The 15,814-nt window shown below is 46.2% G+C and overlaps 1 protein-coding gene across 4 annotated transcripts in view; it reads left to right on the forward strand.

Annotated features, from left to right (window-relative positions):
* srgap2 (SLIT-ROBO Rho GTPase activating protein 2) overlaps positions 1 to 15,814 on the forward strand; it is a 244,264-nt gene that overhangs the window by 168,233 nt on the left and 60,217 nt on the right. For all 4 annotated transcript variants that reach the window (XM_043716321.1, XM_043716322.1, XM_043716323.1 and 1 more), the window contains 6 exons: positions 835 to 963; positions 5,122 to 5,343; positions 5,956 to 6,057; positions 7,908 to 8,105; positions 8,798 to 8,882; positions 15,357 to 15,384. In XM_043716321.1, the coding sequence (XP_043572256.1) occupies positions 835 to 963; positions 5,122 to 5,343; positions 5,956 to 6,057; positions 7,908 to 8,105; positions 8,798 to 8,882; positions 15,357 to 15,384 (764 nt within the window). The remainder of the gene's footprint in view (positions 1 to 834; positions 964 to 5,121; positions 5,344 to 5,955; positions 6,058 to 7,907; positions 8,106 to 8,797; positions 8,883 to 15,356; positions 15,385 to 15,814) is intronic.

Raw genomic sequence — 15,814 nt, forward strand, 5'->3', positions numbered from 1 at the left:
AGGTCTCTTTTAGATCTTTCCCCTCTCACCCTGACCCTATGCCCTCTAGTTCAGGACTCCCCCACCCCAAGGAAAAGACTTTGTCTATTTACCCTATCCATGCCCCTCATAATTTTATAAACCTCTATAAGGTCACCCCTCAGCCTCTGACGCTCCAGTCAGCCTCTCCCTATACCTCAAATCCTCCAACCCTGACAACATCCTTGTAAATCTTTTCTGAACCCTTTCAAGTTTCACAACATCTTTCCGATAGGAAGGAGACCAGAATTGCACAAAAATATTCCAACAGTGGCCTAACCAATGCCCTGTGCAGCTGCAACATGTACTCAATATTCTGACCAATAAAGGAAAGCATACCAAACACCTTCTTCACTATCCTATCTACCTGTGACTCCACTTTCAAGGAGCTATTAACTTGCACTCCAAGGTCTCTTTGTTCCTCAGCCCCTGCACTTCCTACTCAGTGATTGCTGGAGTGGGGCAGGGGATTGGAACCGTGGCTGATTTCTTCCGACTCCTCAGTGACTGAAGCCCCTCCCGTATTCTGACCCTGCAATGGGTTAGACACCTTGCCTGTTCTGTACAGATCCATTCCCCACAGTGAGAGACCAGCACGAACCCAGACACTCAATCGGAGTTGGCCATCACTGTCTCACCACAGGCTGAATCTACTTCCATTTGTTCCAATCTTTCGAAGCCCTGGTTGCTGTTCCTGAGCCTGTTACTGATCTTTGACCCTTAAACATGGGTGTTCTGATGTTATAAATGTATTTAATCTCTCATATGCATGGGTCTGAGGAAGTCTAACTCTTCTTTGTTGCTGCTTCTTCCCAGCGTCAGGCAAAATACACGGAGAACAAGCTCAAGGCGATCAAGGCCAGAAATGAGTATATTCTGGCACTGGAGGCCACCAACAGCTCCGTCTTCAAGTATTACATCCACGACCTGAGCGACCTCCTGGACGTGAGCATGTTTTCTCTCCTCAGTCTGTCAGCTCTCAGCTTCAGATCTCCAAAGGGACTACGTGTGTGTAGTTATGGGAACAGGTTCCATGGAATAGGCTGGTACTCCCTCAGAAGCCATGATCTGATCAGAGTGTTTAGGAGGATGAAGGGATTGATAAGGCAGGTACAGAGAAACTGGGTGGAGTCCTAAATAAGGTGCAGAACCGTCAAATTGAGGGTGATATCGGGACGCCCTTCCTCACCTGGAGAGAATTGTCAAACTGGAACTCTCTCCCCCACCCCCCTCTCTCTCTCTCTGTCTCCACCAGGGATGGTGTTGAGGCTTGAATACATGAATAGGAAGGGAATAGAGGGGGACGGATTCTGTAAGTGAAGACATTTTTATTGTGGAAGGGCCAAGTGTGGCAGCTCAGGCTTGGAGGGCTGTTCTTCATTCTTCTTGCTGGTGTTAACTAAAAACCTTAGCACTGAGGTTGAGCAGATTTCCTTTGATTAACGGGCTTAAGCATTCGGTTACAAAGATGGTTAGAGGGAATTAGGATTAAAATCAGCCAAGATCTAATGGCTGCCTCCTGTCCCTACTTTCTGAAAGACCCAGATGTTGAATTATGTCGCAGTTTGAAAGTTTCTTGTGTGGGAAAGCAGGGCCTGAGATTCCCTACCTGAACCGCTTGTGCACTCTCATCAAATTAGTCACCTCCTCTTTGGAGGGCAATCAGAGGTACACTCCAGGAAAAGACCATTCAGCCTGTCCTGCTAGTCCCATTCATCCCACTCCCCTGCTGTTTCCCCACAGTGCTCTCTCTCTCTGTCTTCTCATTAAAGCATTTATCCAATTTTTCTTCTCAAGTAACAAGTGAATCTAGTGAGTTTTGAGAAGATTTGTAGCTCAGGTTGAGGTTCTGGATGTAGGTTTGCTCGCTGAGCTGCAAAGTTTGTATTCAGACGTTTTGTCACCATACTAGGTAACATTGTCAGTGAGCCTCCGGTGAAGCACTGGTGGTATGGCCCACTTTTTATTTCTGTGTTATGGTTTCCTTGGGTTGGTGACCACGTTTCCTGTGATGACGCCATTTCCGGTGGTGATGTCATTTCCTGTTCTTTTCCTCAGGGGTTGGTAAATGGGATCCAAGTCAATGTGTTTGTTGATAGAGTTCCGGTTGGAATGCCATGCTTCTGGGAAATCTTGTACATGTCTCTGTTTGGCTTGTCCTAGGATGGATGTGTTGTCCCAGTCGAAGTGGTGTCCTTCCTCATCTGTATGTAAGGATACTAGTGAGAGAGGGTCATGTCTTTTTGTGCCTTGTTGATGTTCATGTATCCTGGCTAGTTTTCTGCCTGTTTGTCCAATGTTGTGTTTGGTACAATTCTTGCAAGGTATTTTGTAATGACATTAGTTTTGCTCATTGTCTGTATCGGGTCTTTCAAGTTCATTAGTGTGTTGGTGGGTTTGTGGGCTGCCATGATGCCAAGGGGTCTGAGTAATCTGGCAGTCATTTCCAAGATGTCTTTGATATAGGGAAGAATGGTGAGGGTTTCTGGATGGGTTTTGTCTTTTTGTTTGGGTTTGTTGCTGAGAAATCGATGGATTGTGTCCATTGGGTACCCGTTCTTTTTAAATACACTGTAGGTGATTTTCCTCTGCTCTGTGTAGTTCCTCTGCGCTGCAGTGTATGGTGGCTCGTTGAAATAATGTTCTAATGCAGCTTCGTTTGTGGGTGTTGGGATGATTCCTTCAGTAGTTCAGTATTTGGTCTGTATGTGTTGCTTTCCTGTAGACGCTGGTTTGACGTTCCCCATTGGCTGTTCGTTCTACTGTGACATCTAGGAATGGCAGTTTGTTGTTGTTTTCCTCCTCTTCAGTGAATTTTATGCCAGTATGGGTATTACTGATGGTCTTGAAAGTTTCCTCTAATTTGTTTTGTTTCGTGATGACAAAGGTGTCATCCACGTAGCGGACCCAAAGTTTGGGTTGAATGGTTGGCAGAGCTGTCTGTTCAAGTCTCTGCATTACTGTCTCTGCTAAGAACCCTCGGAGATCCCATGGGTGCTCTGTTGGTTGGTCTGTAGGTTTTGTTGTTGAAGGTGAAGTGAGGAAGGACACCACTTTGACTGGGACAACACATCCATCCTGGGACAAGCCAAACAGTGACACAAACGAGAATTCCTCGAAACATGGCATTCCAACCAGAACTCTACCAACAAACATATTGAGTTAGATTCCATTTACCACCCCCTGAGAAAAAGAACAGGAAATGACATCACCAGCCCAAGGAAACCTAAACACATAAATACAGAGCAGGCCATACCACCAGTGCTTCACTAGAGGCTCACTGATGTTTTGTCACCATATTAGGTAACATCATCTGGAAATGAACCTTCCAGCTCAGGAAGCCAACCCACATTCAAACAAGTGAATCTGTTGCTTCCAGCCTTTTGAGGACTGAGTGTCCAGGTCCCAGCATTTCACTGCTTGAACACTGTTTCCTTGTGTTGTCTCAGGTTCATTCACCGATTGCCTTATATCTGTGTCCAGGCCCTCTCCAGCTCCTCAGCAGAACGGAGGTCCCTCATTCACAGTGAAACACTTGCACACACACTACCAGGCCTTGCTCCTGCTTCCTAAAGTGCAGCTTTCCGATTGCAAGCTGTAGCTTAACCTGTGTTTTAGAAAGGTGCAGTTTAGCTTCGCTGCTTTTCCAGAGTCTTCCTCTGGCAGTAAAACGGAAGGTTCTCATTACTCTGATTACAGCTGTCACACCTTGTCCTGCACACTCACACACACACACACTCACACACACACACACACACACGCCCAGAGGCTCTCTGTTCCTCCACACACACACACACACGCCCAGCGGTTCCCTGTTCCTGCACACACACACACGCCCAGAGGCTCTCTGTTCCTCCACACACACACACGCCCAGCGGTTCCCTGTTCCTGCACACACGCGCATGCAGAGTTTTTCTGTTCCTGCGCACACATGGGCCCAGAGTTTCCCTGTTCTGACACAACGTTTTGGAAAGTTGCATTAATTTATATTTACATTTCCATATTCTATCAACCAAATCACACAACCCTGTTAGGTTGCAGCTGCCTCGTTCTGCCCACTTCACCACTTGGTCCACATTCCCTTGAAGTTTGCTACGTCTCAGCACGTTTGCTACACGTCCGCGGTTTCCATCATCTGCAAGCTTCAAAATCAGGCCCTATTGAGGGTGTTATCACGTACCAAGAACTGCACTGACCCTGATCCACTGCTGTCCATCCTCCTTGGGGTAAAAAGCAAACGGCTATCAGGTCTCTCTTCAGGTTCCGTGCTGCCACTGCCCTTTCGTGACCTCCAATAAGGTTCCACTCTTTCATTATAATGTCTTGAAATTCAGAATTGGAGAACAGTGAGTGTGTGCTGATGAACACCATGTGTTGTCAGAGGTGGCTTTTCTGACGCAGAGACACTGTCTGGCTTTTTGGGGACATGTGTTGGAATGGCATCTCTGTAATCACTATCAATTGTTGTGAAAACCCATTGGTGTCCCTTGGGGAAGGAAACCTGCTGTCCTTGACCTGGTGGGTGAAGAAATTCCTCCTTATCTCAGTCTGAAATTACCAGTCCCTTTTCCTGTAATTTAATTATGTCCCCAGCTGCTGGATTCACCAGCCGGGGAAACATCATCTAAGCTCACATGGAAGATGATGCAGACAGCATGGGCCGAATGGCCTCTTTCTGTGCTGTAACACTTGATGGGGATTCTGTGACCAAGCCTATGTGTGAGTGCAGACCCTCAGCAATGTGGCTGACTCTTAACTAGCCTCTGAAATAGCAATGGAAGCCATTCAGTTCCAGGGCATTTAGGGATGGTCAATAAACCCACACCTCCTGTATGAATAAACGAAAATGAGAGGAGAGTGAGAATGGAGGAATCACTCCAGGAGGTCCGAGATGATTGGGGGATTGTTTGTGAAGGTGTAGTGGGTGCTGGGGCTGGGGTTAGGAAGCAATTGGAAAATTGAAAGAAGCAGAGGAGGAAGGGGAGAGCAGTTTTGGTGTGAGAGTCAAAGCTTGGTTTTACTTCACAGTTTGAAAGTGGGAATGTGTGAAAGAGTGTTGGTTTTCAGGTGTGAGCACATTCTGATCCATGCTGTTGCTTTTAGTGCTGTGACCTGGGCTACCATGCCAGTCTGAACCGAGCAATGAGGACCTTTCTGTCAGCAGAGATTAACGTCGAGCAGTCTAAGCACGAAGGGCTGGAGATTATTGAAAATGCAATTGACAATCTGGATGCAACCAATGACAAGCAGCGCCTCATGGAGTTGTACCACACCGTGTTCTGTCTGCCACCAAAGTTTGATTTCCAGGCACATATGGGGGATGGGGTGAGTGTAACTCTTTAAAACACCAGGGTCTGATCGGTTATCCAGCACAGTATGTAGGCAATGTGTTGGCATGATGTTTCTAATCAATATTGTCGATCTTTTTTCCTATTAACGTGACAGACCATTCTCCCACCAGTACTGTACCCCACTGTTATACAGTGACTGACCTGTCCCCACCAGTACTGTACCCCAGTGTTATACAGGGACAGACCTGTCCCCACCAGTACTGTACCCCAGTGTTATACAGTGACAGACCTGTCCCCACCAGGACTGTACTCCAGTGTTATACAGTGACAGACCTGTCCCCACCAGTACTGTACCCCAGTGTTATACAGTGACAGACCTGTCCCCACCAGTACTGTACCCCAGTGTTATACAGCGACAGACCTGTCCCCACCAGTACTGTACCCCAGTGTTATACAGTGACAGACCTGTCCCCACCAGTACTGTACCCCAGTGTTATACAGCTACAGACCTGTCCCCACCAGTACTGTACCCCAGTGTTACACAGTGACAGACCTGTCACCCCTTGACTGTCAATAGTCCGGAAGTTGGTGTCTCCTGTCTGAACCTCGGTGCCCTATGATAACGCTGATGGTTTATTTTTTGTAGGTCTCCCATCTGTGTGTTCAGCAGCCAGTTCAGGGGGAATTGGTTTTACGCTGCCAGCAACTACAGTCCAGGTTGGCCACTCTGAAGATTGAGAATGAGGAGGTAGGTGCCTGTTACACACAACTGATTGCTGGTTTAGGGGCTGTGATGGTTCCAGTGCAGTTGGTTGAAGGTCCTGTCTCACTCTGAAATCGCTGAATAATTGTTGAGCAGCTTCTGTAACACAGTGTAACACATTCTGGAACACATTCTCTCTGGCCATGACAGTGACACTGCATTGGTCCCCTCTGTGTCAATGAGTACTTTGTGACAGATCATGCACATGGATTGAACAAAACCCTGACTCTGGATGAACCTGTTGGGTTCCACATTCCCTGTTCCTCACCAAGGTCCCTCTTCACTCACCTCCTTTCAAGGTGGAAGATTTGAACCTTTGCATTTTGACTCATTCTGTTCACATGAGAAACACAGGGACAAGAGGAGATCTGTCAGTCCCTGGTTGAGGGGGATGGTGACCAAGTAGTAATGGCCAAAGATCTAAGTTAATGCTCTGACAAAACTAGTTGGATCCTTGTCCGACTTAAGGTCAATTAATAAAACAATGACTTCAGTAATAATGTTATAAAACTATCAGAAAAAACCCCATCTGGTTCACTAATATCCTTCAGGGAAGGAAATCTGCCCTCCTTACCTGGTCTGGCCTACATGTGACTCCAGACCCACAGTGATGTGGTTGGCTCTGAAATGGCCAAACAATTCACATAGTCCAAGGGCAGTTAGGCACCAATACAGGGCCTTCATTTCAGCTCCAATCACTGGCCTTTGCTGCATATCTCTTGATACTCATATCCAACAGAAATCTGTCAATTTCCATCTACACACACATTCGCACGCGCATGCACACACACACACACAGACATGCTCACACGCGCGCAGACACACACACACACACACACACGTCCCGATATCCAGAATCATCTACAGAAGAGGATGTCAGATTTATTTACCCTCAATTGCTTCCTAATTTACTTTCTAAATGCCTCTGCATTGTCTTTAAGGTGATGTCCTTGTATTCTCGATTCATTCACCAGAGGAAATGGGAAAATAGGTTTCCTGTCTTGGGTTTTCTGATGTACATTTGGGATATTGAGAAATTTAGGGTCTGATCAGACAGCATTTGTCTTTCCTGAAAGAATGTTGCCTGTGATTTACTGCATTTGATTATAAATACTTTGCTCCTGGGTGTTTTACCCTTCCTGATGAATAGACATGCGATGACTTTGATATCTTTGCTCTTGAAAGCAATTTATACCAAAGATAAAATCCTGTGGATGCTGGAAATCTGAAACAATGCTGGAGATGCTGGAGATACTCAGCAGGCCTGGCAGCATCTGTGGAGAGAAACAGAGTTAACATTTCAACTCAATGACTTTTTATCAGGGAGTCATCCTGTGTGTTAGTTTCCAATCTAGCAGGACCACCACATTGATCTCTGATTTCCTTTCATCCTCTACACATTGTAGATTTAATTCTGAGTCTAACCCTTAGGTAAATAGTTTCTGACCCTGTGATAGATTCCACATGAAGTTCCAATTTCTGTTCTTTTTCTTACATTCCCCTGCTCACCCCTGGCCATGTCTTATTGACCTGCTCATTCGCATCCATTTTACATCTCAATCACTCCATGACTATAATTAGCACTCACTTTGTTACAATCTGTTCTACCTGCTCCTTTTCGCTCTGCACTTACAGCAGAGAAACCAATTTCCAGCTCTTCACAATCCTGAAAGAGTCATACCAGACTGGAAATGTTAACTCTTTTTAACTCTGTTACAAAGCAGTCGAATCAAAAATCATTTCCTTTCTTTTTGTGAATGAGTACAGTACCAGACGTCCCCAGAGCTCTCTGTCTTTGCTGGGATACATCCCCGTTTGTTTTTGACCAACTGCAGGTGAAGAAGACCATGGAGGCTACACTCCAGACAATCCAGGACATGGTCACGGTTGAAGACTTTGATGTGGCTGACTGCTTCCAGTACACAAACTCCACCGAGTCTGTCAAATCCACCCTTTCGGAAACATTCATGAGTAAGCCTAGTATCGCCAAGAGACGGGCCAACCAACAGGAAACAGAGCAATTCTACTTCACGGTACGGAGAGATGTGAGCGTTTTAATGTTAGAGTGTTGCTGTGTTGCATCGATTCTGTCCTGGAGTCATTTGCATTAAGAGAAGTCATGTAAATATCCAAATGAAGGCAGTTGGAGGCCATTCAGTCCCTCTTGGTTACCCCATCGTTCAATAAGATCAAGGTTGCTCTGATTAGAACCTCACCTCCATGTTCCAGCCCACACCTGATAACCTTTCACCCCTTTGCTTATCAACAATCTATCTCTTCTGTTTTAAAAACATTCAAGGTTTCTGCTCCACTGCCATTTCTGGGAGAGAGCTCCAAAGATCCACAACTCCTTCGGAGGAAAGTATTTCTCCTTATCTCTGTTTTAAATCGTCAATCACTGATTTTGTTAAAAGTGACCCCTCATTCTAGATTCTCCCACAAGAGGAAACATTCTCTCCTCGTCGACTCAGCTAAAACCTCTGAATGTCCTGTGTCCCTGACCCTGGATGGTGGCTCAGACAGAGATCTGCATGTCCTTGTTGACAGGTCAGGACACTTTAATGTGACTCACTTGTTAACGTCAGAGCACATTGACCACATGGAATTGCTGAAGGATCCACTGCCCACATGGTTTCAGGATAGTGAAGAGGTTAGAGAGGCAGGGAGCAGGTCCCAGTAACCTCTGTGCTGTTGCCTCACTATGGTTCCCTGTTTTTTTCCACAGAAACTGAAGGAATATTTTGAAGGCAGAAACCTGATCACTAAACTACAGGCGAAACATGACCTTCTACAGAAGACTCTGGGAGAAAGTACGAATTATTTTTAATCTTATTCATGAAAAGCTAATCATGAATTTTGGGATCCTTTCAGTATAATTTAGTGCAAATCTCATCAAAGCTATCTGTACCCCTTGCAGTAATTCTGTAATGCGATTAAATTGCCTTAGCTATTGTGCTAGTCCTCAAAACTCAGAGTTTTAAAGATCAACCATAAGCTTTAATATTACACTCTTCTGTTCAAGTCTCTGTCACCACTGGAATTGTCTTTGACCTCTTGAAGATTTACATATTCAGGATTTTAAATAACTTTGAGTTTTGCCATCAGGATAATAATTCCAAATAATAGGTTTGTCCAAATTTAAAAATCAACAGCTTCAGACATAATGTTTTCAAATTATCCTCCCTTCCTCAGCCTTCTAATCTTTGGAAAAAATTAATCCAGCTGATCTCCTTAGTGGGGAAAAAATAAATTACTCGAGTAGTTATCTGAAAGGGTCAGGACTGAGTTTTGGGAAAAGTTATCTCCTGGAATGAGTGTGTCCGATCTCTCTGTAATCAGCCTGTTCAGCTAGGCCCCTGCATTCTCTCCAATTTTCTGATTTATAAATGTTCCGATGAAAGCCCACATGTGTCTAAAGTTTAGTGTCAGCAATCGATCCTACCTGCTTAAGTTATTTAAATATCCCATTCTTGTCTGAATACCAGACTCTAAATTAAGTCTCGATATTCCTAATCTTTCTGAGTCTGTAGAACTATTGCAGTTTGTCTCTTAGATTAAACTTGCAATGGAACTACTTTGTACAGACAGACACTGGGGGTTAAAGTCTAGAAGTGTATGATGTTATCCTGGAACATTGCAGAAAAGAACAAATCTCAGATTTATCATAGTTCCGAGAGAGATTGCATGTCAACCTTCAAATATTGAGCAAACAGTTCCCAGATTGAAGGTTTATTTAATGTGTTGGTACTGATAAAAGAAAAAACAATTAGTACGTTTAATGCAAGTTTAATTTTCTTGAGGTTTCCTGAGGTTTGTGCTACATGTTAACTAGTTTCAGTCTGGCTGCTTTTATCTTGAATCAAGGGGAGCTGGTTGTTCTGGTTAATGGTGAATGTAGTGCCCCCTACAGGGTTATCTGATTGAGGGGAATGGCTGGGGAGGTGGGGGCGGGGGAGGGGGGTGCAGTGCTCTGAAGGGCTTTGGGTGAGAACAACTGGAGCTGGTGTCCAACTTTGCTGTCACCAACCCTCCTTTCTCGTTGTTTTAATCCAACTGTTGGGGCACGCAATTGCGCACCTTAAGGGCAACTGAGATCTGAGCCCAAGCCTTTGGTCCAGGGGTAGAGACACTACCATTGCCCCGAAAGAGATTGTAGCTGCTTTTAATCAACTTAATTAGACATGTGATGACATACCTCTGCAGCAGGTAAGACTTGAATCCAGGCTGCCTGGCTCAGAGACAGGGACACTACCAATGCAGCACCAGAGTCCCTCATCCATCCTTTATATGCTGTCCGAGAGTCTGTTCAATTATCACTGGTAGAGGATAGACCATAAGACAATCGTAACATTAGAAGTCAGAGTGAGTTCTTTTTACTCACTTGTGGGATGTGGGTGTTGCTGGCATGTATTGCCCGTCCCTAGTTGCCCCTTGAGAAGGTGGGGGTGAGCTGCCTTCTTGAACCGCTGCAGTCCACATGCTGTGGGTTGACCCACAATGCCCTTAGGGAGGGAATTCCAGGATTTTGACCCAGTGACAGTGAAGGCACGGCAACATATTTCCATGTCGGGATGGTAAGTGGCTTGGAGGGGAACTTGTAGCGGGTGGTATTCCCATGTATCTGCCGCCCTTGTCTTTCTAGAAGGAAGTGCATCGTGTAGACAGTACACACTGCTGCTACTGAGTGTCAGTGGGGGAGGGAGGGGATGTTTGTGAATGTGGTGCCAATCAAGCGGCTGCTGTGTCCTGGATGGTGTCAAGCTTCTTGAGTGTTGTTGGAGCTGCCCCCATCCAGACAAGTGGGGAGGATTCCCTCACACTCCTGACTTGTGCCTTGTTGATAGTGGACAGGCTTTGAGGAGTCAGGAGGTGAGCTATCCACTGCGATATTCCTAGCCTCTGACCTGTTCTTGCCACATAAACATAATGGCTACAAGTTCAGCTCAGTTTATGGTAAATAATAATGTCATTCCAAGATGTTGATAGTGGAAGGTTCAGTGATGGTAACTATTGAATGTCAAAGGTGGTGGTTAGATTGTCTTATATTGGAGATGGTCATAGCCTGGCATTTGTGTGGCATGGTTATTACTTGTCAACCCAAATATGGATATTGTCCAGATCTTGTTGCATTTGAATACGGACTGTTTCAGTAACGAGTTGTAAGTGGTGCTGAACATTGTGTAACCATCGGTGACACATTCTGACCTTATGATGGAGGGAAGGTCATTGATGAAGCAGCTGAAGATGGTTGGGCCTTGGACACTACCCTGAGGAATCCTGCAGAGATGTCCTGGAGCTGAGATGACTGATCTCCAATAGCCTCAGCCATCTTCCTATGTGTCAGGTCTGACTACAACCACCGAAGAGTTTACCCCCTGATACCCACTGATTCCAGTTTTGCCAGGGTACCTTGATGCCACACTCGGTTGAACGCAGACTTGATGTTAAGGGCTGTCCCTCTCCCCTCCCCTCTGGAATTCAGCTCTTTTGTCCATGTTTGACCCAAGGCTGTAATGAGGTCAGGAGCTGAGTGGCCCTGGCAGAATCCAAACTGGGCGTCACTGAGCAGGTCATTGCTGAGCAGGTGCTGCCTGATAGCACAGTTAATGACACCTTCCATCACTTTACTGACCATCGAGAGTCAACTGATGGGGCAGTAATTGGCCGGGTTGGATTTGTCCTGCCTTTTATGTACAGGACAGACCTGGGCAATTTTCCACGTTGTCGGGTAGATGCCAGTGTTGTTACTGTAATAGAACAGCTTGGCTGGTGGAGCAGCAAGTTCAGAAAACACATCTTCAGTCCTATTGCTGGACTGTTGTGAGACCCCGTAATCTTTGTAGTATACAATGTCTCCCACCGTATCTTGATATCACGTGGAGTGAATCGAATTGGCTGGAGACTGGTGTCTGTGATGCTGGGGATCACTGGAGGAGCCTGAGAGGGATCATCCACTCAGCACGTCTGTCTGAAGATTGCTGTGAAAGTTTCGGCCTTATATTTGCACTGATGTGCTGGGCTCTTCTGTCATTGAGGATGGGATATCTGTGGAGCCTCCTCCTCCAATGAGTAATTTAATCATCCTCCACCATTCATGACTGGATGTGGCAGGATTGCAGAGCTTTAATCAGATCTGTTGATTGTGGGATTGCTTAGCTCTGCCTGTCACTTGCACTTGGTTTGCAAGTAATCCTGTGGCTTCACCTGGTTGACACCTCATCTTCAGGTATTCCAGGTGCTGGTACTGGCATGCCCTCCTGCACTCTGCATTGAACCAGCGTTGATCCCCTGGCTTGATGGTAATGGTTGAGTAGGGGAATATGCCGGGTTATGAGGTTACAGATTGTGCTGGAGTACAGTTCTGCTGCTGTTGATGGCCCGCAGTGCATTCGTGCTGGAGTACAGTTCTGCTGCTGTTGATGGCCCGCAGTGCCACATGGATGCCCAGTTGGAGTTTCTCGAACTGATTGAAGTCTGTCCCATTTAGTGCCACACAACACGATGGAGATTATTCCTAATGTGAAGACAGTGCATTGTCTCCACAAGGACTGTGCAGTGTTCACTCTTACTGATACCGTAACACACATACATCTGCAGTTGGTAGATTGGTGAGGATGAGGTCAGGTATGTTTTTCCCTCAAGTTTACTCCCTCACCACCTGCCGCAGATCCAGTCTAGCAGCTTGCACAGTCTGTTTGGGTCAGTGCTCTAGTGCCCTGCCTCTGGCAGTGACCTGTTCTGCCATTGAGGATTGTCCCATCCACTTTAGTGTGACCTCAGATGGTGATCATTTGTTTCTGGAGAGGATTAGCTGGCTGAATGTCTGGGCATGATCGGGGCTGAGTCAGCACACTGTTCCCACCCTGCTCACCCTGTCATATTAATCAGAACAATCTCATCAATTGCTCCTCAGAGTTTGAGACACTCTGACTTGCTTTATTTAAGACAGTAAAACACATTCCAAGTTATGAAACAAAATATGGCAGCAAGCAACCGATCTTTGGGTGTGATGTATATTCAATTGAACTGCCCAGGCAGAGTCTCAACATTGTACTCACAGCCCATGGCATTGTTTAGGGGCAATTGTTGTAAAAGTCAAGGTACACTTACAGTAAATACAACTACCAGGAGCCAAGGAGTGCCACGTCATCAGGACTTTGTGTGAGACTATCTCATTAGCTTAAAAATGTGTTGCTGGAAAAGTGCAGCAGGTCAGGCAGCATCCAAGGAGCAGGAGAATCGACATTTCGGGCATGAACCCTTCTTCAGGAAGGGCTTATTCCTGAAACGTCGATTCTCCTGTTCCTATGATGCTGCCTGACCTGCTGCGCTTTTCCAGCAACACATTTTTCAGCTCTAATCTCCAGCATCTGCAGTCCTCACTTTTTTCCCAAGACTATCTCATTCTCTGCCAAGGAGTATGTGACATTATTAGCCTGTGTACAGCATCAACATTAACTATTTCAGAACCATAGCTTTGTTTACCAACCAGAAGGTCCTAAGCTCAGGGATAAAAGTCGATGCTTGATAGTTGGGGTATGTTTGGACAGAGTGCAAGGCTAACCCAGGATTGATCCTGCTGACTGGTTGTCATTTGTGTTAAAGTTGACCTTCACAGTGAACACCACAGCAGCAATAAAACACAGGCTTCAGATCCACAGCTCCCCGTCTTGCAAAAACAACAAACACAGAGAGAGCCCCAGGAGCCACAAGGGAGATCAAAGGATGGATCAATGTCTCCTGCTGTGAAAGGTCCCTTTTCAGTCAGTCAAAGACAGCACCCACCAGGTGATCGAGACACTCTGGCTTGCTGAGTTGGCGTTTGGTTTCTGGAATAAATCCCAGACTTTTCCAGGCCAGCCGCTCCTGCAGAGCCTGTGTTTGGGGTTCAGGAAGTTCTCACAGACTGCCTGACCCCTGACGCACAGCCCAGCTGGGGCGGAGAGGGGGTTTGTTGCTCTTCCTCCAATTCCCCAGCGATTGACCCTTCAGCTCACTTCCAATTCAGATGCTGAATCAGCCCCAGTCCAGTTGCAGGTGGAGACATTATTGGCTGTAAGATTGACAGCAGTAGCCAGCCTGTTACAGTGAAGCCTGTGTTTGTGATTCAGCCGAGCCTTGTCCCATTCTATCATCTTCTCAAATTACCATCGAATCAGCACAGTGTGGAAACAGGCCATTCGGCCCTCCGAAGAGCATCATACTCATTCCCTTACTCTATAACACTGCGTTTTCCATGGTTAACCCACCTAACCTACACACCCTTGGACACAATGGTGCAATTTAGCATGGCCAATTCACCTGACCTGCACATCTTTGGACTGTGGGAGGAAACCGGAGCACCCGGAGGAAACCCACGCAGACACAGGGAGAATGTGCAAACTCCACACAGTCACTCGCCTGAGGCGGGAATTGAACCTGGATCCTTGTCGCTGTGAGGCAGCAGTGCTAACCACTGTGCCACCGTGCCACCCCCAATTCTGCTGTTCTTTCTCTGCCATCCAGTCGTTTCCCTTACAGTAAATATTTTGATGTGATTCACCTTGACCAATCCCTGTGGGAGTGAGACTCACATTCTCCCCATCTCTGAGTGGAAGAGGACTCCCTTAAATTCCCTTTCCAGGTTCTTAGTGACTGTCTTGTTTTATGGCTCCGAGCTTTGGTCCCTCCCACAAGTAAACATCTTTTTATCCAACCTGTCGAGCCCCTTCAGAATTCTAAAGATTTATATAATTATACCCCTCAGCCTTCTCTTTTCCTAAAGGAAAATGCCCAGCCTGATGGATTTTCTTCATAATTATAACCTTTCAGCTCCTGTATCATCCTCCTGAATCATTTCTGTATGCATTGTAACAGTACCACATAATGTTGCTCCACAGCTACATCTTGAATACAAGGTTTAAATATTTCTGGTTAATAAGGCAGGTTTATGATGCATTTACTGAGTGAAAGTGTGAACCTTTTCAGGAGAGGTCTGTCACTGCTGGAGGAGGTCAGTGATCCAGGGGATTTCTGTCTCTGGCCAATCAGACACATTGCAGACTCTTCTCCATTTCTGTATTTTTCTGTGACACACCAACGGATCTCGCTCTCCCCCTTCACTCCATAAAACTCAAGATAAATTCCTGTCCCCAGTGCAGGCCGACAGAGAGCTTCCCCACCGTGTCCTCCACTCAGTTTCAGGGATTTTATTGAGGGTCACCTGCTCTGTTGTTTGAGGGTAGTGCGTTCATGTTTGTGTCAGATTGGTAACTTTCCTCTTTATTCTCCCCCATCTGCTTTAGGTCAGAGGACAGATTATTCCCTTGCCAGGTAGGATTCACTGTTCATTTTACAAAGTCTGAACATTCCTGGTTTTATCGTCATGACACACACACCATGTGTGTGCACTGTCCAGTTTCATACTCGATGGTTAGAGAGGCACGGACACGGTTAGAGACATGGACACGGTTAGAGGCACTGACACGGTTAGAGACACGGACACAGTTGGAGACACGGACACAGTTAGAGACACGGACACGGTTAGAGATGAGGACACGGTTAGAGACACGGACACGATTAGAGACACGGACTTGCCTAGAGACACGAACACGGTTAGAGACACGGACACGGTTAGAGACACGGACTTGCCTAGAGACACGAACACGGTTAGAGACACGGACACGGTTAGAGACACGGACACGATTAGAGACACGGACTTGCCTAGAGACACGAACACGGTTAGAGACACGGACACGGTTAG

Source organism: Chiloscyllium plagiosum, chromosome 26 (assembly GCF_004010195.1).
Source record: "Chiloscyllium plagiosum isolate BGI_BamShark_2017 chromosome 26, ASM401019v2, whole genome shotgun sequence".
Taxonomy (NCBI): domain Eukaryota; kingdom Metazoa; phylum Chordata; class Chondrichthyes; order Orectolobiformes; family Hemiscylliidae; genus Chiloscyllium; species Chiloscyllium plagiosum.